This window comes from Abramis brama (genome assembly GCF_963993115.1).
Source record: "Abramis brama genome assembly, chromosome: 1".
In the NCBI taxonomy this organism is placed as follows: Eukaryota; Metazoa; Chordata; class Actinopteri; order Cypriniformes; family Leuciscidae; genus Abramis; species Abramis brama.
This window is the reverse complement of record NC_139963.1, coordinates 24,738,840-24,761,715: the sequence shown is the minus strand read 5'-3', so window position 1 is coordinate 24,761,715 and position 22,876 is coordinate 24,738,840. Positions and strand designations below refer to the sequence as shown.

The 22,876-nt window shown below is 36.8% G+C and overlaps 1 protein-coding gene across 1 annotated transcript in view; it reads left to right on the top strand.

Annotated features, from left to right (window-relative positions):
• mrc2 (mannose receptor, C-type 2) overlaps positions 1 to 22,876 on the top strand; it is a 39,066-nt gene that overhangs the window by 5,043 nt on the left and 11,147 nt on the right. Inside the window, exons 2-17 of the mRNA XM_084115264.1 lie at positions 4,923 to 5,360; positions 8,925 to 9,098; positions 9,252 to 9,416; positions 9,596 to 9,709; positions 10,539 to 10,682; positions 10,961 to 11,152; positions 11,394 to 11,548; positions 14,907 to 15,011; positions 17,966 to 18,081; positions 18,196 to 18,344; positions 18,473 to 18,690; positions 19,538 to 19,680; positions 20,570 to 20,657; positions 21,692 to 21,854; positions 22,006 to 22,169; positions 22,587 to 22,755. Of these exons, the coding sequence (XP_083971390.1) occupies positions 4,923 to 5,360; positions 8,925 to 9,098; positions 9,252 to 9,416; positions 9,596 to 9,709; positions 10,539 to 10,682; positions 10,961 to 11,152; positions 11,394 to 11,548; positions 14,907 to 15,011; positions 17,966 to 18,081; positions 18,196 to 18,344; positions 18,473 to 18,690; positions 19,538 to 19,680; positions 20,570 to 20,657; positions 21,692 to 21,854; positions 22,006 to 22,169; positions 22,587 to 22,755 (2,697 nt within the window). The remainder of the gene's footprint in view (positions 1 to 4,922; positions 5,361 to 8,924; positions 9,099 to 9,251; positions 9,417 to 9,595; positions 9,710 to 10,538; positions 10,683 to 10,960; positions 11,153 to 11,393; positions 11,549 to 14,906; positions 15,012 to 17,965; positions 18,082 to 18,195; positions 18,345 to 18,472; positions 18,691 to 19,537; positions 19,681 to 20,569; positions 20,658 to 21,691; positions 21,855 to 22,005; positions 22,170 to 22,586; positions 22,756 to 22,876) is intronic.

Sequence of the window (22,876 nt, the reverse complement as noted above, 5' to 3'; positions counted from 1 at the left end):
TCTGTAACAATTTTGAAAGAAATCGGCCACTAGTTGGCGCTAACGAGTTTTACAGCTCTGTAATCACGTGGTGTTACAAATATCCACACAATATGCATATCATTTGATAGATCTCCTCATCCTGAACAACTTTGCCTCAAGGACCATTGCTGTCAATCAAACCGTTCATTAAATATTCGCAAACATGTTAAAAACCTACTTTTGCGAACTAGTCCTAGGTTTTTTGCACGATTGGAACCAGACCAGTCTAGGACAATTCTCTGGACTCTCTAGATCAAAAACTATCAAAAAAAAGTTGAACTTTTGCATTTGGATGGCTGTAATAGGGTCATTTATAAAATGGGCGTAGCAAAATACACTAAAAAGCCTATAAATCCTAAATGAAAACTCAGAACCTCACAAAAATTGGTGAGCATATGTGACATAACATCATTAACAAGCATACCAAATTTTATGGAGATCGGACTATAGGTGGCGCTATAACTGTTAAAAAGCTTTAAAACCATATATTTCCTATGGTACATTGCCTGTATTGGCTGTAAATGGTCTTTTCCATCTATTATGTCAGTGGTTACATGCTTGCTAAATAAAACCTGATAACTTTTGATGCTTTTGTGCTTAAAAACCCTTAAAGGCCTTAATAGCTTGAACCCCGATAAATGCTGCTTGCAGCTTTAATTTATTTATAAGTTTGTCTGAAAAATCAGCAATTTTATTTTAATTATTGTGATCAATTCTTATCAATTAACCATTAATTTTGAGTAAATAGTATGTTGAAAAATATATTGAATTTGGACAATTTTGTGTTCATCTCATTTTTCCTTAGTACATTGTATTGCATTACATTATTATCAGTCACCCTGCACATTAGAAAGCCAGTATCGGTCAAACACTAATCAGAACATGGCTAATTTCTAAGATAACAACATTCTTCCTCAGGCAGTCGCCTGAGATGGAATATCATAATCTTAGCAATGTCTCCTGTGTTTTTTAGCCTTCAGCTCCGAGTTGGTGTTTGATAGGTAACTGTTTCAGATGGGAAGTTTAGCATCAGATCTGTTTTTACCAACTTTAAACCTGAAGAAGACAATTCATCGGGAACATTCCACAGACTGTGATGAAGATACCATTTTCGCCCACACTAGACTTATCGATGTCATCGTCGGCATTATGTAATCAGTGATCGCAAAAACAGTTTATTTAGATGTGCAGCAGCATCCGTGCCATGACATGTTCTCATCTCTACCATGGAAGAAGGTGGTTTTATGGAGCATTTGTGCCAAAAACCACAGGCTGAAAAAAAGAGTTTCTTCCTGTAAGCCGTGTAAGCCTACTCAATAACTGTCCGAAACCCTTCTAACGGATGCTATTCTGCCTCTCAGTGCTCTAACTGTACTTCAGACAGATCATCCATAGCTACGCATCTCTCTTTAATCACACATCCACTGCTGATTTACAGATCTTTTTTTATGTTTAATAATTTCTTGTAACACTGCATGCTCTCTGCAGGGCATGCACGACTGCTGCTCATGTGACATCCTGCGCCAGCTGTCATGGTATTTTTCTGTTTTATTATGCAGTAGTTCTGGAAGTAAGCAGTCATTTAGCAGATGCTTTTATCCAACACAACAAGCAACCTTGTTTCAAGTAACCTGCCTTTCTCAAGGGCACATTGATGACGATAGCTCTTGGTTATTTTATTTAGGCTTTCTTTTTTATGAATTTGCACTTTTAAGTATCCTTATTATTATTATTATTATTATTATTATTATTATTATTATTATTATTATTATTATTATTATTATTATCATTGTTTACTACTAAAAGTGCTGCTGCTTTTGCTATTTTATTTATTTATTTATTTATTTATTTATTTATTTATTTATTTGTATTCATTACATTCTATTTGTCCTACACTGAGAGAAAGATTATTATTATTATTATTATATATTATTAAAATAAAAGTAGTATTTTTTATTTTTATTTTCATTTATTTTTATTTGGCTCTCAATGAGAAAAAATAGAGTAAACTTATTATTATTATTTATAAAGTAAGTATTTATTAAGTATTTATTAATTTAATTAATATTTAAATTACTTAACTTATTGATATGAAAATTAGTAGGTTTATTATTATTATTATTATTATTATTATCATCATTTATTTAATTTTTATTCTCCATTAAGAAGAACCAGAGTAAGCTTGACTTTATCATTTAATTACATATTTAGTTTGAGACAAAACCTGGAAATGTAGATCCTGACCTGATCATCAAAAGTTGTGTGATCATTAACAAACATTGTCATTTGTGTTGCCTTTATTCAAACGCTCATAATTACTCATCTCATGCAGTAAAGCCCTGAGTCGTGGTGAAGACATTAAGATGATGCTCAAGAAACGTCTGAGCCTGCTTTGCCCTTTATCTGTCAGGAGTGGAGAGAAACGCTTTGAAGTTTGTGTGAACGCGCATGTCTTTTTACCTTCCTTCCTTCCTGAAGGATCTCCCCAGGGTCTTACCTCCACCAATTATATGACTCGCTCAGATCACATGGTGCCCTCAAATTCTTCTGCAGGAAGATGGAGAGACTTGTTTTATTCCCGGTTTGTCACGGATTGCATGTCATTAATAAGTGGAATCAGGACCCCAGGGAAAGAATTGTCCTAGTTGGATTTGTTCACATTTTCAACTCTTGTTACTTTACATCTCATTCGTTAGACACTTGATCTAGGATTTTTCCATAGGTTATCTGTTGCCAGGGCCTGGTAAAAAGTGTATCTTTAAAAACACTATTTATCTATATTTTTTATCTAAATTATGGAAATATATGTCTGAGAGCATTGCTTGATGATATTCGGAAAGTCTCCCAGGGTCTCAGTTAACTTTTTTTGTTACGTCTCTGTTTTTGAGAGAAGTTCCTGTTTGTTTTTAGAGTGATCCCATTTCCCATTCCCCAGCTTTAGAACTACTGTGTTTGGAAACACAGCTGTTCCTCTCGGATATCTCTTCAGGCTATCTTTCTTCTGCTCTGATTTTCTTTCTTTCTGACGTTGTGGTTGTAACCTTGCATTCCCCCCTGCAGGAATGAGAGGGAGCACGAGACAGACAGATAAAGAGAGAGCAGAATGGAAGTATAAAAAGAAACCAGACTGGCTTTCGGGAACGCTGCGGGGTTTGGCTCTTCTGCCTTCTACTTGACTCTCCTCCTAGCCATCTCTTTTCCTTTTCCTTCTCTCGCTAAACAACACATATGTACTCAAATACCAATGTATTTCTTTATTCTTAATGCATTGTGAGTATCCGGTACAGCAGCTCTATAATTTATGACATGCAGGCACTTTTTTTCCAAGGAGGCAAGGAAAGGAAGTTACTCCTCAATAGGAAAATAATCGACAGTACAAAATGAAAACAAATAATTGTGAAATATGAGATTAAACTCAATGACTCAGTGATTGATTGTCAGCAGGATAATGCCACCTATTATGTTTGCAATGGTCTACAAATCATCGAAACAGCTCAATATCATCGGATATCATCACTTTCTGTCATGTCAGAATCAAAAGTACATGATCTGTAAGTAGATATTTGTTGCCGTGTCAATGTAACAATGTTTATTAACATACACTTTATGAGACTTTTATATATTAGTATAAATGTAATAGATTTTAGTCCAATGTAAATACACTACCGTTCCAAAGTTTGGGGTCGGTACGTTTTTTTATTTAAATATATAATACTTTTATTCAGCATTCAAATTAAATTAAAACGGCATTAAACTGATCAAAAGTGACAGTATAAAGACATTTATAATCTATTTCATCTATTTCAAATAAATGATGTTCTTTTTAACTTTCTATTTATCAGAAAAAAATGTATAACAATTTTGACAAAAAATATAAAATTTCTGAAGGATCATGTGACACTGAAGACTGAAGAAAATTCAGCTTTGATATCACTGGAATAAATTACATTTTAAAATATATTCAAATAGAAAACAGTTATTTTAAATTGTAAAAATATTTCATAATGTTAATGTTTTACTGTATTTTTAAGCGAATAAATGCAGCTGTGATGAGCACTAACTTCTTTCAAAAACATTTTAAAAAAACTTTTGAACGTATACATCTTTATGGACAAAAAAAAAAAAAAAAATCTAAACACAGAGAGGTTGTTTTGCCTCCTCATTTCAGAATACCACAAACCACTTATGGGTGCTGGAGTGTTCTCAGTTATGATGAAACTCGGATAAATGTGTGTGTTCACACAAAAGAGGAATATTGCCAATGGCTGCGTTCTCTCAGGGCAGTTTATGTTGCACTTTTTCGTTTTGTTTTTGTTAATTACTATCTATTTGCAGTCAGAAATATGATGTATGAAGCAAACCCAGAAGCCACACACACACACACACACACACACACACACACACACACACACACACACACACACAGACTGTAACCTGAAACTCCAGATTTCCCTCTAACAATTACTTTTCACCTGTAATTAAATCCGTGTTTTACAATCGAGGCCAGTTGAAGCACATAAAATCTTTCTGTGGGATTGTTTGAGCAGGATTTGTGCTTTGCTTGTGTTGGCTGTGAGCTACTTGTTTTTATTGAACATTAGAGTGGGTGAAAGAGAATCAAAAGGGGTTTGCTTATCCTACTGCAGTAATAATATACTATGAAAATAGCTGTGAGACCAAAACAGTTTTGGTCACATGACATTGAGAGTTTGACGGAAATTGCTTCTTTCGGATCAGTCATTTGGCTTAATGGTGGGTACAATCATTAAAAACATCTGTAAATGTCTATGCTTGGCATCAAAGCGTTAATGATCTTTCCATATTTACGATTATAGGGTTATCAGATGTCTCTTCTACAACATGTCTGGCTAATAACTCTTCTCTCTCTCTTCCTGCAACAGCACATACGGATGAATCGGACACTTTTGCGTTTTTCCACGAGGGAGCGCAGGGCTGCTTGGGGGTACGAGATCACATGCTGTACCTCTCCTCTTCCTGCAAGAGTGACGCCCAGCTTTGGAAGTGGGTAACCAGGGGGCGGCTCTTCAACATTGGCTCCTCCCTCTGCTTGGGCATCACCGTGGGCAACGTGAGCACTTTTGGCATCAAGTCACCACTGGGCGTGTTTCGGTGCGACTACGAGCCTCCACGAGTGCGCTGGACCTGGAGCTGCAGCAAGTTCTTGGAGACACTTGAAACTTACTTGCACTCCCCTAAATTACTCCTTAGCAGCGGCAATGTCTCGGACGGCGCCGCCCCACCTGCAAGACCCCCCTCCCAAAAGCTCCTGTGGCGAGTCTATGATGACAATCAAGACCTTTGCGCCAAGTCGTACCGAGGTCAGCACATTAAATGTTGTTGTTTCTTTACTCTCTTTCTCACAGTTACACGATATCCTAAACCAGTAATTTATCTGTCCACACTGAAACAAATCACAGCCAATCAGAACATATTTGATGTTTAATATAAAATATCATTCAAAAGTTGGGGTTGGAAAGATTTTTTTTATTTTTGTTTTTGAAAAATCGAATTTATTTGATTAAAAATACAGTAAAAACAGTATTACTGTTAAATATTATTAGAATTTGGAATAACTGTTTTTTATTTGAATATATTTTAAATTGTTTGATATGAAGTTTAATTTTCAGCATCATTACTCCAGTCTTCAGTGTCATTCTGAAAGCCGTCTAATATGCTGATTTGCTGCTCAAGAAACATTTCCTATTATTAGCAATGTTGGAAACAGTTTTTGCTGCTAAACATTTTTGTGGAATCTGTGATAAAAAAAAATATAATAAAAAATCTGGATTCTTTGATGCATAAAAATGTAAAAACAAAAAGCAGCATTTATTTGAAATAGAAATAATTTGTAACATTATTAATGTCTTTACTGTCAATTTTCATCAATTTAATGTGTAAGTATTAATTTCTTTCAAAAATATAAAAGTCTTACTCACCCCAAACTTTTGAACAGTAGTGTACAGCTATGTGGAGCAGGATTTTGGACCAATGAGATTGCATTGTGGGCGGAGCAACCAAACATGACACATAAACCAAGCAATCAACAAAATGTCCTGCCTGTTGTCGCAGATGGTTTGGACAAAAACTCAGATTTACATTACTTTTATTGATTGTCGCTGTCACACATGGTTAGGACATTGTGTTTTAGAAAAATATATATATATTAAAGGTCGTGGAACAAATAAATAATTAGAAGATGATTTAAAAAAGAAACAAAGGGTAAGGGAAGGTAGTCATAGGACAGAGGAAAGGGCATTTTAAGGCCACGTATCTTTTGGACTTCAGTGATGAGTTAAACTAGGATTTTATCCATGAGTGTGGACTTTTTGCAAAGGGCAACTCCCAATTTGGATCAGCAACTCACCAAACAAGAAGCCAATTTAAAAGTCTGCCGTGTGGTTGTATACACAGGCCCAGTAATCTCATCAGACAATCTGTCTCATAGTGACTCATTTTACATCTCAAATCACAGTCATTCATTACCCAACAGTAGTTTTTACATGTATTTTTAGGTCATATCATTACTGACAGGTATTGTGGTTTTATAGTAGGCTAAATATAGTAGCCATTATATTGTTAGGGGTTAACAGTTTAGGACCCAAGGACCAGATGTTTGAAAGAAGACCCGGAGTCAGAATTGTAATAAATTAAAGAAAAGATTTACTGAAGATAGTTTGCAGTTTCATCAGCAGAAGTCAGCTTCAAGACTCACACAGGAGTTCGTAGGCCGCCCCGCTTACAGTTACAAAGATCACAGCAATTATACCATTTCCAAGGTCTAAGCTACGTCATTGCTTACAGGTTGAATGATTCTCATTGGCTAAGAAATAGATTCCAAGGTTGGATTTGGCCAGGCTCTAACTATAAACAGGAGTCTCATCTCAAAACATCAAGATAACAAATTCTTTCTCTCAGGATAGGACACTTTAGTCTAAATGGAAAGTAAGGCTTTAACTGTGAAATGGTCTTCTATAGACTTCAATGACCCCTATGTGTTTTAACATGTTGAAGACCTTTCTCAAACACAAAACAAGTCCCTATTTCATTTCTGGAAGCCGGGCTGAATAAGCAAGCAATGTTACTGCATTCAGATATCAAATACAGACATTAAAGAATACATGAAAAGAACATTTCAGTAATCACACTGGTAACTTCTATAACAAAGTAAAATCTCCAGAGAAGTCATTCAACTCATTTGATATTTAGAAGGAAAAATATTGATTAATACCTTGATTATAATCACTTATTACATATACATTGAAGCAGCAGTGGACTCCAGTCCACCCCTTTCAACATGTATACAATTTCATGACGTTTGGTTATGTTAATGGTTTTGAGCGTCTGCTTTCTTCTGCCCATGTCGATGGAGCTTAATTGTTAATTTTATTTTTGTTTAGTGTATATATGTATTTATTGGTGATCTTAAAAAAAACCTTGAATTGTCTATGGAATTGTTTAGGACCCAGAATCATTAAGTGGAATGGTAACTTGATGTAAACTGGAACTGTTAAAGTCCTTCAGAAGCAGACACTTCACACACAGCACAGATTCCTTCTCTTTCCTCTCACCTCTGTGTTTCTTGGTCTCAGTGCTGTGCCGGGTCGTTCTTGACAGAAAGTTGCTACAGACATATGCCAACAGAGAGCTGTTTTTGTGCTTAAGTGTGTGTGTGTGTGTGTGTGTGTGTGTGTGTGTTTGTGTACACAAGAATGAAACTGTGTACGTTCTGAAAGTTCCACTGAGAGTCAAGTTTTTGGAAGTGAATATCTGTTTTTATTGAGTGTCCTACTTTTCCACGTCTCTGAACTGCAGCAGCGGTAGAACTGTAACACAACTACACACTCTCTCTCCAGTCTAAAATGTGTTCACTGTTTTTCCTTTGAAGTTATCTTCATTTTGTCTTAGTAACTCATCTCTCTCACTTCCTTTACATCTCCCCCGCCTCTATCTCTCTCTCTCTCTCTCTCTCTCTCTCTCTCTCTCTCTCTCTCTCTCTCTCTCTCTCTCTCTCTCTCTCTCTCTCTCTCTCTCTCTCTCTCTCTCTCTCTCTCTCTCTCTCTCTCTCTCTCTCTCTCTCTCTCTCTCTCTCTCTTTCTCTTTCTCTTTCTCTTTCTCTTTGTTGACTGAGAGCTAATCTGTACAGTCAGACAGAATGCCCAGGGGTTTCTATAGTAACAACTGCATTCCAGCAGAGGGCAACTGAGAAGAAGAAAGTGTGAAAATGCAAAGAGGGAAGGAGGGGGGGCGGGTTAAGAGTTCAGGAAGAGAGTCAGAAGTTTCACATAGACATGAACTGACTATTAAGTATCAAATATTGCACTGCATCGATCTGTCTATCTGTCTGTCTGTCTGTGTATCTGTCTGTCTATCTATCTATCTGTCTGTCTGTTTGTCTGTCTGTCTGTCTGTGTATCTGTCTGTCTATCTATCTGTCTGTCTGTCTATCTATTTATCTATATCTGTCTGTATATATATATATATATATCTGTCTGTCTGTCTGTCTGTCTGTCTGTCTAAAAGTGGGTATGACAGTGCCAGTTTCCAGTGGTATTGGAACCTATTTTAACAGTTATGTCTGGCCACATAGTCTGACCAAATGACTTTACTTCTGGTTACTTCAGTTACTTCTGGGATAGCTTCTATATGGTGGAATGGATTATTGATACTAAAACTTGCATAAAATCAATAGACCTCAATAAAATATAGTACGGCTGTTATGTTCTTCATGATAAAACCTTCCCTCTCCTCTTCTACATTTACATTTATTCATTTGGCAGACGTTTGTACATTCAAGCTTTATATTTATATCTGTCTACCCTAGGAATCATGAGTGCTCTCTGGAGTAAGGGTTCCCGTGTTTCTCTGTCTCTTCTTCTCCATAGAAATCTACACCATCCAAGGAAACTCTCACGGCAGCCCATGCTACTTTCCCTTCCTGTATGATGGCCAGTGGTTCCACAGCTGCACCAGTGTGGGCAGGGAAGATGGTTTTCACTGGTGTGCCACGACCCATGATTACGGAAAGGACCAACGCTGGGGCTTCTGCCCAGTAAAGAGTGAGTGAATTCAGCTGAATCCTGTTCACGTCATTAACAGACCTGACCTGTTAAATTCAAGACATTCTTTCACTGTTTTAGTCTGGCAGCGGGAATGTGAGACAACTGTACACATTCCTGCTCACTAAAATGCATCCCTCTCTCTTTCCAAAGGTGCCGACTGTGAGACATTTTGGGACATAAACCCTTTGATGGATAACTGTTACCAGTTTAACTTTCAGGCCACGCTGTCTTGGAGTGAAGCACGAACCAGCTGCCAACAGCAGGGAGCAGACCTGCTCAGCATCACTAAAGTTGAGGAACAAATCTATATCAACGGTGAGAGACGGAGGGAAATAAACGCGATTACATTCATTACATTAATGAAATGATTTGGTTTGGAAAGAGATTAAAATGAAATGATTCTGGTAAATGCAGAAAAACAAGACCAAAATTGCTTCTCTCACTTTTGTTTTAAACTCTGTGGAATGTGTTTATAAAGTGTGTGTGTACTGTAGGATTGATAACTGGGTACAGCGCCACCCTGTGGATGGGACTGAATGACTTGGATCTCAATGGTGGCTGGCAGTGGGCTGACTCCGCCCCTCTCAAATACCTAAACTGGGAAACAGGTGAGACCACACCCTCATATAACCACACCCACCCTGACATTGAATTAGTAGAACTTTAGCTATTAAAAATGGTTGCAACTATTAATTTATCACATGGCTCTGTGTAGTATGTGATTCTGGACAACTGAAGCATTCTGCAGTCAAATATTTTCATATTATGACAGCTACACTGTTTAAGTTTAGCTACATCTAGTTTATGTGGTAGTTTCATGTCTTTTGTAGCACTTTACAGTTTCTTCTCACTTACAGTAATTACATTATTTAAACTAAAATCAATGATAAAAAGAAATGATTCTTGAGCACCTTAATTATCGTATTAGAATGATTAGAAGACTGGAGTGATGATGCTGAAAATTCAGCTTTGCCATCACAGGAATACATTACATTTTAAAATATTTTAAATAGAAAACTTGTAACAATATTTCACAATGTTATATTATTGTTTTTGCTGTATTTTTAATTAAATTAATGCGGTTTTGAAAACATTAAAAACATCTTACCAACCCCAAACTTTTAAACAGTAGTGAATTTATTTATAATATATAAAGCCATGTAATAAGTAGGATAATGTACAGTCAGCAGGTCATTATTAGACCTCTGATAATGACCAATGACCGAACAATAAACCAATAATGACCAGCTGACTATATATTTTTCTTACATATGAAACAATATTTTACTTTAAGACTTTTTTCTGCATTGTTCTGCTCTCTTTAGAGTTATTAGTAGATCTTATTTTATTTGGAACAGAGGATATGTAGGAGCTCATTTGCATTTCTATTAGGGAGGATGTGTTATTATCTCATGTGTGCTTGTGTTTGTGTTCTAGAAATGCCAAGCTATGACGAGGAGGAAAACTGTGGAGTGATCAGCACCGATGCCCAGGGTCGCTGGCACAACCGGGACTGTTCAGTAGCTCTGCCTTACATTTGCAAGAAACGACCGAACGCCACACTCGACCCCTTCACCACAGGTATGTGTGCACTGCAGTGTGTGAATGCACATTTGTGGCTTGTGGTTCACATATAAATGTACAGAGCAATGTTACCACTGCTTACACTTATACTTTAAATGATTAAATACGATTTGATTTATTTCATAGGTAAACCTTGTCTTGCCCAGCCATGCAATTTAAGTATCTTGACCCAAAATTGCATGCTTTTTTGCATGCCTTAGAGTTTGGATTCTGCTGATCTAGCTGAAAGTCTGTTTTGTTTGTGAAGATTTCACCTGTGTCTGTGTGTGAAACAGACTCCTGGGCAGATGACGGGCGGTACCAGTGTGATGTAGGCTGGCAGAACTTCCAGGCGGGCTGCTATAGGCTGAACTCAGACAACCTGGACTGGAGCTCCGCCCACAAAATCTGTCAGAAGATGGAGGCTAACCTTGTTAGCATTCACACCCTCCCAGAGCTCGAATTTATCACTAAGCATATGAAGAAAGGTATAGGCATGCTAATGCCCATTTATAAATATACAGAGAACATTTTCTTTATCAGTCTTTTAGTCTTTTTAGTGAAAACAAGAAATTGCCTTTTCTTTTTGTTGAGCATAAACCTCACTAATTTGGCGCATTTTAAGATAATACATTCAAAATAAAATGTATAATAAAAAAGCAATTATATTTTATATAATTTGGCACAATCTCCATGATGTTTCAGACTCTCTCTCTTCCTGTCTCTTAGATATAGAGGAGTTGTGGATTGGTCTACATGATACAGCTATGCAGATGAACTTTGAATGGACGGATCGCACTCCAGTCATCTTCACTTACTGGCATCCGTTTGAACCCAACAATTTTCGAAGCGTTAACGAGGATTGTGTTACCATCTGGGGTCCTGTGAGTATATATTAATATATGTTGTGTGTATTTACACACTGTATTGTTCAAAATTTTTAGATCGGTAAGATTTTTTTTAAGTAGTCTCTTCTGCTCACCAAGGCTGCATTTATTTGATCCACTGTTTTCTATTTGAATATATTTAAAAATGTAATTTAATTCTGTGACGGCAAAGCTGAATTTTCATCATCATAACTCCAGTCTTCAGTGTCACATGATCCTTCAGAAATCATTCTAATTTGATGATTTGCTGCTCAAGAAACATTTCTTATTATCAATGTTGAAAACAGTTGTGCACACATTTTTTTTTTCTGGATACTTTAATGAATAGAAAGTTCCAAAGAACGGCATTTATCTGAAATAGAAAGCTTTTGTAACATTATACACTAGCGTTAAAAAGTTTGGGGTCAGTAAGATTTTTTATTTTGGAAAGAATTTCAATAAATTAATACTTTTATTCAGCAAGGATGCATTCATTTGATCAACAGTGACAGTAAAGACATTTATAATGTTACAAAAGTTTTTGTTTCAAATAAATGCTGTTCTTTTGAACTTTCTAAACATCAAAGAATCCAAAGAAAAAAATGTATCCAACTGTTTTACACATTGATAATAATAACAAATGTTATCTGGGCAGCATATCAGAATGATTTCTGTCTTGGTGAGCGTAAGAGAATTATTTCAAAAGCTTAAAAAAAACATGGTAATGTAGAATGAGCTTAATTGTAATTTAAAAATGTTAGGGACTGTTCGTTTTTTATTTAAGGGGCCACCGGAGGAGTTTTGAGATCTGTTGTCAAAAAAGACATGACCCTCCCTTCGCCAGCAATACATTTTTCTATGACCCTCCAAAATGATTGTGAAAAAAGGCATGACCCTCCTCGATAATTTATTGATTAGCCTACTTCTGTACTGGTTTGCGCTTGGCAAAGATGTTCAGATAGCCTTTTTTTTTTTTTTTTTTTTTTTAACCATAAACTCTTGCTTTCTCATCTTACTAGGGCTGTAAAGATAGACCAAACCTACGATTCGGTTCGTATCACGATTTTTGATTTGAAAAAAATCATGTTTTCGGTGCTGATGCGGTGTGACTCGTTCAACATGTGGCGCTGCGAAAAAAGCATCTAAAAGCTGTCACAAAGAACCGGCAAAAGTAATGATTATTAATATGTCAAATATAGCAAGGAGACATTTTAATTGTTTATTAATAAACAAGTGTTTTCTGTGTCGACTGCAAAGATGAAGTTGACGATGCGTCGCGATCTTCTCAGAACGCGCCATAGAGAAATGCACATTTCATAAGCAGAAAGCAGTCTGTTTTCCTTCGTTATGAATTGTTCTGTTTAAAAGTAGACATTTCAAGCTTTCTATATATTTCTCAGGTCTGTGAGGCAAGTAGAATACCTTACGCTGAGTTTCGGTTCATTTATGAGACAAGAGTCCAGTTCACTCGCCCGCGCCTCCGTGTCATGATTATCTATTTTCTACTATATTTACTTCTTATTTATTAAATCCAGATGAAACATTGATTAAAATTAAGATACAATTAATAAAAAAACGAAATTCACTTTAAAGAAAGGCTTTGTGCTTTCTGTTTGAGGTCTCTGTGAAATTCTTAAAGTCGCTTTCAGAGCAGTCATGTCCGTAATGGAGAACTGTCACGCCAGTAACATTGTTTTTTTCTTTTTCTTTTTCACATAAATACGAACACGAAAAATAAAATAAAAATAATATAATATTTTATGTTCTGTGGAGGCCGATCTTTATTCATCCGGTGGGTATATATCTTTTTGTTTGCACAGTGTAATTTATAGAATTACTAAAAAATATTTTGCCACCTAAAAGTTAAAGATTTTTTGTGTCACGTCACATGTGTATTTCCCTCATATTAAATATAAAACGCATGTGTAGACTGATATTTTTCTAATGTTTTGACTCCTTTCAGACGTTTCAAAATATTGGTATTAAATGCATTTTCTGAGAATTTATATTTCAATGACTGCAAATGTCACGTCCATAACACTGGAATCGCCCAATTTTAATGAATTTATCCTCAACTAGTTTTTGTGGTGTAGGTCTACGTATTTTATTATGTTAACTTAAATAATACTAATAGTAATTTAAAGATGTGGTAGCCCTACATCTTACACATCGTGGAAACAAAATAAGAATGGAAACTAAAATATGGTAGTATCGCGCTACAGCGCACATTCTATCAGCTGCAGTTCTGGCGCCTCAGTCCCAATACTGTAAAACTCGACGTACGTTCACATCACATGTTAATGCAGCGGTAGAGTTACACTCACAGGACACTGTGCACTTATTCGCACAAAAGTTCATTATTTGCTCGTGCTTTAAAGCTTTGCCGGGTAAACATTTCTTTGGCATTTTTAATGTCACAAAGAGAACTTCATCTTTGCAGTCGACACAGAAAACACTTGTTTATTAATAAACAATTAAAATGTCTCCTTGCTATATTTGACATATTAATAATCATTACTTTTGCCGGTTCTTTGTGACATTAAAAATGCCAAAGAAATGTTTACCCGGCAAAGCTTTAAAGCACGAGCAAATAATGAACTTTTGTGCGAATCTGTTCTGACATGATGCACTTTTTCTAGGCGCGAACTGAAGTGCGCGCGCACTGTCAAACAGCGCCAAACTGGATTTTTGTTGGGTCAGACCCATCTGATATCGAAGGGGGGCTGATAACGCGAGATCAACATGGAGCTAAATGGAAAAAAAATAGCACCAAACAAGCCACTTTGAAATGTTGCTGTTTTCATGAATATAAAAGTTGGGTGACCCTCCCCCTAGACTAAAAAAAGTTGGATGACCCTCCCCTCAACAAAGAATAAAAAGACATGACCCTCCCCTATTTTCCTCCGGTGGCCCCTTCCATAAATACCGAACGGTCCCTTATAAAATAAAATATAACAAAATATAATTTTTGAATGAAAAAATGGCTTGGGAGTGGCCCCGTAGGGCAGCGAAGCAAGTGCATTCTGGGAGTTGTTGTCTTTCATCCACATGAGCCAAAAATACATTTTTTGGCTTTTCTCAGTCTAGACGGCACCAACTTCTAAAATAATTTCACATTTCTACTACATAAATGACCCAATTTAAATACACATTCATCTTTCCGGCGGTGAAATATCCCTTTAAAGGTTTCAGTTAAAAGTACAGTGTGTTAATGCAATGTTATCCTGTTAAACCTTTTTAGAACTGTCTGACTGATGCTAATGGATATGAATCTGTTTTTCTTATACTCATGATTAAGACAGCGGTCCTAAAAGGCTAAATTTACAGCAGCTTCATGGCGATAACCCCTCATTATACAGTATGTGTGTGTTTGTAGGAGGGCCGCTGGAACGATAGCCCATGTAATTACTCGCTGCCCTCAATCTGTAAGAAATCGGCTCAGAAGGCTGACGACCGGATAGAGGACCACGGCTGCAAAAGGGTAAATCACTCTGTTGCCTTTTTCCTTCCGTCTCCCATTCGTCTGTGTCATTCTTCCCTTTTCATTTGTTTTAACCCCGTAATTATACGTTCTTGTTTTGTTCTCTGCAGCTCCTGCAGTCTTCTGTTTGTTTCTTCTGTTTAGCTGGACCCCCACCCCCCCCCACCCCCACCACATACTTTCTGTTGCCCTCTTTCTCTCTGCATAAAGCCTCTATTCACAGTCGCTGCTGTGTCATGCTCTTAAAACTCCAGATGTGGTCAGTAGACCCAGACCTGCCACAAGCATACAATAAACAGAGAAGTCTGACTCACACACGCTAGTCTTCGTAGCTCATAACTGTTTTCAAAAAAGTTTGAGGTCATGGACCAAGTTGCACTCACAGACACAAAATATGCATACATCGGCAAAATTCTGTCTGTCACCCCTCCACCCATTTCATTCAGGTCTCTCTACTTGAAACCCCTTTGTTTTGAATGAGTGTGTGCATTATTGCAGTTATCTTGCTGTGACCCTAGTAATAGGCATCTGTTAAATAAGAACTGTGACCCTGTGACCCTCAGAGTTCAGAGGTTACTAGACTGTTTGACTAAGTTACTTCTTTCCCTTCTTTTCTTGCACATGCAAAACCAGGGCGCTGCTCTTTGGTTGTAAAAGTGTTCTGATTGGTTTTTAGTATGATGCTTGCTATGCAGTTCTGGGTGGTTGCACTGTGATGTTCTGCTCTAGAGATATGACTCAGGCCCCTCCTCTAATGTAGGTCTGTGGGATTTTTTTTCACCTGCTTATCATCCTCCGGGCAAAAAAATTAAGAAATAAAAGCACACATTTCTTCAGTAAGCCACACAATTTGAGATATCATTCATATCCGTAGCACAAATGGATGGTTGTTTGTTCCAGTTGAATGTTTAGGCTTGGGGGTTGTTTTAATCACATTAGAGCATTAGTAAAAGTGATGTGTGCCTCGTCAGTTTTATATAATTACAGTGCTTTCCAGTATTTTTTTAATTTTACCTTTTATTTTTCTACTCCACAATTAACTTTTGGGACTCCAGTCCCATTTAAACTTCATTTTGTAGATCATTTCAGCAATTTTTGACTTACACTGATAGAATGATCATTCATTAAAATCTAACCGTCAGCAATTCTATTAGCACAATATTTGCATACTGATATTGATTGGTTTATTATAATTGACTGATTAATTTACACTACCATTTAAAGACTTTTAATAGTTTTAAGTTAATACTTTTATTCAGGAAGTATGCATTAAATTCCTCAATAGTGACAGTAAAGACATTTACAGTATAATGTTACGAAAGATTTATCTCAAATAAATGCTGTATTTCCACAAAAAATTAAATAGCGCAACTGTTTTTAACACTGATAATGATAACAAATGTTTCTTAAGCAGCAAATCATCATATTAGAATGATTTCTGAAGGATCATGTGACACTGTGATGTGAAGACTGGAGTAATGATGCTGAAAATTCAGCTTTACCATCACAGGAATAACAGGATTTTTTTTTTAAATATATATTTGTCATGGTTGGTTTCACAATGTGATTAGCAGCAGTCTTACTTTATTGAACTAAATAAAACAAAACACTCTGGCACAGGAGAGCAACACAGGAGTAACATAAACCAAGCTTAACATAGACAACACCAGACAAAGAACTGAACTGAACAGAGCGAGGGTATAAATACACAGACCAAATAATAGAGCTAAACAAGATAGGTGAACTCAATGGGTTACTATGAAAACAAATGAGCGCACACAAGGGCAACCAAGGCACACATGAACTAACACAGGAGGGGGGAAAAACCTAAACGTGATAATATTAAAATAGAAAACAGTTATTTTAAGTTGTAATAATAAATTTTTTATCAAATAAATGCAGCCTTGGTGAGCATTAGAGACTTCTTTCAAATCATTTTTAAAAATCCTACCGACCCCAAACTTTTGAAATCATATCTACATTGCATATTATTGTTAATCTCTCTTCCACGTTCTTCCTGTATTGAGCTTTACAAATTGCAATCAGTTCATAAGGCATTCAAACTATTCTTTTGCTGCTTAGCAAGCACTTTCTGCAGATGAAAATCTAGTTAGAGAATGTAATGTTTATTAAAGTCATTGTGAGTTTGTCATTGTCAGACAATGAGAGAACACATCTGTCTCTCAGTTATGTCTTAAACAGACAGCCGGCCGACAGGTCAAGTTACCGCCTCTTGCCAAGTGCTGACGTGTCATTTAGATGCATTCCTTAAAATGTGGGTGTCTGTGTGTGTATGTGTGTCTTTGTGTGTACAAGTTTGGCTATACTTGTGAAGCCCAAATGTCCTCACTTTTAGTGAAATATAATGACAACTGATGAGTGAAGACATTTTCCTGGTCCTCACTAGTTAAAAAGGCTTATAAATCAGCCATTTCTATTTAAATCTAGTGTTTTGCACATGTTTCTGTAATTTAGGGGTAGAGGGGTCGGGTTAGGCAAAGAAAATATCATTAAACTGATATAAAAACAATGGAAGTCTATGCAATGTCCTCACTAATATAGTGAAACAAACATGTGTGTGTGCATGTGGGACGGGGATGGGGGGCTTTATTAATTTTGCCATAGGTCAAATTCACCTACGAACAGAACCAGCTTAGATAAGTATGGTCTAATTCCTTGCTAGTCCAGACTGGTGTATGCTAGTTTGTGCTGGTGGGCATGCATTTAATTAGAAAAATTAAATGCAAACAATTTAAATAATTTTCAAACAAATTTCCAGATTATGCCCCCACAAATGGTTTTCTTTCTGGTCTATCGATACATTAAAAAATCTCTAGGTTAAAAGAAAATATGCTGAACTGTTCGGGAGCATCTATCAGTGCAATATTTATAAGCAAGAATAATATAATGCATTATAACCCTGCAAACTCTTTTCCTCTGGTGAATCTCCTCAGGGTTGGAGATGGCACAGTCCTTCTTGTTTCAAGGTTGGAGAAGAATCTCTACCCTTTAGTGATGCAAAAGGAATGTGCGCTAGCAACAATGCTACGCTCGCCATTATTAATAACAGGTACTGGACACAAGCCTTGCAACATGGACTGGATTTGTATTCAGCTTATGTGCTTTTTCCTGAAATCTCCAAATTATAGTGTAACTTATGAGGTCCTCGTGTGTGTGTTTCCAGGTTTGAGCAGGCCTTTGTGAGCAGCCTGGTGTTTGGACGGTCTGTTGATCAGTTCTGGCTCGGCCTGTATAATGAGAATAGCACTGGCCCCTTCCACTGGATAACGGGAGATGAGCTCACATACACCAACTGGAACAGAGACGAACCAGGTACAGAAACACACACAACCGTATTTATGAGATGAGCATGTGTGAATAGCTTGTGTCTGTATATCATTCCTTTTATCATTTGGTACTAAACCATAAAAATGCTAATCATGAACCTGCTTGATGTGCAGCACGGATGAAGGGAGGCTGTGTGGTGATGGTGACCGGTCAGGCCATGGGTCTGTGGGAGGTGAAGGACTGTGCCAGCGTCCGCTCCAAATACATTTGCAAACAGAATCAGGACACTTCTTTCATCCCTAGCCCTCCTGCTCCTCAGCCTACACCCTCCCTGACAGGGTCATGCCCATCAGGATGGAAAAGCACCAATACGTTTCACCACTGCTACAAGGTGTGTCTGTCACAGCTGTGCACCACTTTGAAATTGAAAACACCTTATAAATTCCAATTTGAAGCAGATTCTATATATAAATCTATATCTAGATCTATACAGTTCGCTCACATTAAGCAATGTATATTTACACTATAGCAAATCAAACAGTCTGATGTTTTTAAATTGCAAAATTCATTTATATTATCAGCCAGCTCTTTATAAAAAGCTTTATCTTCACATAGGGCAATATATATTAGTAAATCTCAACTGCTTGATTGCTTGTATCTTTGCAAAATGTAAACTATATTATTGCCCAGCACTAGTCTGCTAAATGCAACTACAAGGCATGAAGAAATTTAGATATTGAACATCATGATTTTCTGTAAAGCTGCTTTGAAACAAAGTGTATTGTGAAAAGTGCTAAACAAATTAATTTGACTTGCAAAGTCATATCATTTCTGTTGGTGTAGTTTTTTTTTTTTTGTATGAATCTTTCCAGATAGATTATATTATATTAACAATTTAAAAATGTATTTTCTCAGATTGCTCTCTAATTTAACCTAAAGTCTTTACGATGCAGTCAAACAAATCATGGATATTTCATGGTGCTGAAATTAAAATCTCTTTTTGATGACTGCATTAATTGTTTTGACAGTAATTGTTTAACCTATCATGGAATAAAATGACACAATTAATGACCACAAATTTATCACACAATTAATAATCACAAATCTTTTGAGTTGAATTATCCCTGTCATTCCGATTCATATTCCAGATCAACCTCCTGTTAGTGTTGCTGTTCAATTAAAAAACTGAGCATATTCTTAAAAACTGAGTTTTTTAAGTGATCGCTGTGCTTTTGTAGGTCTTTCATGCAGGTGCACTGGAGAAGAAATTGACTTGGATTCAAGCTCACAAATTCTGCCAGAAACATGGAGCTCAGCTCGCCAGCCTCAGCACACCGGAGGAAGAGGCCTTTGTCTTCCAGATCCTCCATGAGGCCTTCGGGTAGGTGTGTGTGATGAAGGGTACAGGTGTGGGTTTGTAACGTATGAGGGTGTGAGAATTCATGTTTTTGTAAAGTTTTCTTTATTCACCAGTTTTTACACTCAGATACTCCAGAAATAGAATGTCTTTATGTTTTTTTTATGTGTAAGATTGTCTTAAACAATAGTTGTGTTCGAGTTGAACTATACTAGGCTTCCACCGACGGGGCGAGATGTGCCTGTTGCAGGCGAGGAGGAGTTGAAAACGGAGACAAGAAGTCAGACACTTTCTGCTTCCTGTAATCCTGTAGTGACGCTCGTGAGGTGTTTGCGTACTTTATCACAGATGAAGTGCATTAGATTAGACAATATTTGTCAAATACACCGAAGTTTCAGACATTTTCATGAAGCAACAGAAACATTTTTCATTCACTACTTTATCTACTGCTTAATACAGTGCCAAATGTCCAAGAATAAAGTTCAACATAAGCCTATAGTATTTAAATACCAATAAAGTGGCTCTATATTTTTATAGACATTATATATAAATGTATATATTTATAATTTTATTTATGTTAATCAGTTTTATTTTGATAAATATGACACAATATAACATTAAGATTACATGAAAAGAGTTTTTACTGTTTTAAAAACACGAATTTGTGATTTGCTGAATGCGAATCAGGCCAATCGTGAAACAGCTGTGTCGTCATCAGAGCCTGTGCAGCTGATTTGGGGCGGCTGGTCTCGTCTTTAACAAAATTTCTAAATAGAATTCATTGCGATTGGTCTGCGCAGCGCCTCATTTAGTCGAACTTACCTTTTATGAGTAGAAAGCATCATGTGAAAACTGCCTGTTAAAGGTATAGTAGTGTCTAACAGTTCTGCTTTCTGATTGGCTGTGTGGACAGGGAGGCGGAGGATCATGAGCAGCACTGGATATGGATCGGGATTTCACGCCGGAATAGTGACAGTTGGACATGGAGTGACGGATCAGCTGTGAGTTTCTTAAAATACTGTGAATTTTTCATTGTATTTCATTGCACTACAGCAGTGTGTATACTGAATATTTTAATAATATTAATGGTTATTTTAGTACTAAGTCAGGATAATAAATTATATCCAGTATGAATTAAGAAAGTTGAATTTTGTGCTTGTTTTGTCTAATTTTAAATAATTATGAGAGCCCTTTGGAAGTTTGCTGAGGCCCTCTAGTGGAACCCCCTGTTTGAGAGCCACTGCCATAGAGCAAAAAAAGATTCTTAAAGGGTTAGTTCACCCAAAAATAAAAATTATGTCATTAATTACTCACCCTCATGTCGTTCCAAACCCGTAAGACCTCAACACAAACCGTAAAACACAAATGAAGATATTTTTGATGAAATCCGAGAACTTTCTGTCCCTCCATAGACAGCAATGTAATTACCACTTTCAAGGCCCAGAAAGGTAGTAAAGACATCGTTAAAACAGTCCATGTAACTACAGTGGTTCAACCTTAATGTTATGATGTGAGGAGAATACTTTTTGTGCTAAAAAAATGTTTATAATTTTTTTTTCGCTCAAAAAGTATTCTCGTCGCTTTCCTGTTGCTCAAACAGTAGAGCGTTGGCACTTGCAAAGCCAAGGTCATGGGTTCGATTCCCAGGGAAAGCAAGAACTGATAAGAATGTAAATGTGTACCTTGAAATGTAAGTCGCTTTGGATAAAAGCGTCTGCCAAATGCATAAATGTAAATGTAATAATAACATTGCAGTCTGTGGAGGGACAGAAAGCTCTTGGACTTCATCAAAAACATCTCAATTTGTGTTCTGAGGATGAGCAAAGGTCTTATGGCCCATAATTTTCATTTTTGGGTGAACTAAAATAACAAATTCACAAAAATGTACAACCATTGTATTCTTTGAAGTACCGCAGCAAATATCAATGTACCATGGTATTGTGACCTGCTACCATTACTTTACTATAGTACCGCCACACTAGCTTTTTGCTTGGAATTCTACAATATAAAGTCTATAATCTTTTTTCTCTTTCAGGTGGCCTATCAGAACTTTGGCAGAGGGAATTATGGTTCTGCTGAGTGCGGAGCAGCTAACATGGCTGACACCAACTGGCTGGTATCACACTGTGAGTCTGAGCTAGACTGGATCTGCAAAATACCTAAAGGGAAGGTAGAAGAGGAACCCGAGAGCCATGAAGGTCTGTCACAGTGCATGTTAGCATGTTATCTTCTCTTTTTTTGCCTTTAGAAATATAACACAATAATATAATCGACAAGCTTGTTTGTGAGCTGAATATGATTTTGAATCTAAGTAATGTGAGATTACTATAAGTCTGTGTCTTTGTCTAGACACTGGTTTAGCGTGGGTTGACTTTGAGGAGGCCCAGTATAAAATGTTTGAACATCGCTCCACGTGGGAACAGGCTCAGAGGATCTGCACCTGGTACGGCGCCTCTCTGGTCTCCATGCACTCTCCTAAGGAGAATCAGTTTTTGGTTAGCACTTTACGCAAGGTACGCACACATAACACAAACACACACTCTCCTCTAAGATGTATCCTTATGACAGCTATTGTGATCTACACTTAAAGGAATAATTCACCCAAAAATGAAAATACTGTCAGCATAATGTCATTACAACCTTACATTATTTTCTTTCTTAAATGATACTCAAAATGAAATCTCAGACAGAATGTCAGGGCGTCGACTGGTAACAGTTATTTGTATTGTGAATGTAATATGGAGCTGGAATGATATAGTAAATTTACAAAATTTCATTTTGGGGTGGATATTTTGAATGGAGTTTATTTACAGACATATATTCCATCCATCCATCCATCCATCCATCTCTATATCTATACTTTTAATCTTAACTGTATATGAAATGTATTTGAAATACCAACTAAGATTTGTATATTTCACTGTGTCTAGATGTCCCGCAAAGAAAATGATCTGTGGTGGGTTGGGTTACACACATTTAAGAACGATGGGAGATTAAGGTGGTCTGATCATTCGGTGCTCAACTATGTGTCCTGGGGACTAGGACAGCCTCGACCAATCAGCAAAGAGCCCAAATGTGTCCAAATCTCCGCCTCAAAAGGTTTGACCAGAAAATATGTCATCTTCACCTTGATTTGACATGCACCAGTTTTGACTGCACATTTTAAAACATTTATAATTTAATAAACTTAAAGCTGTCCACGGGCTTGAAGGAACACGCC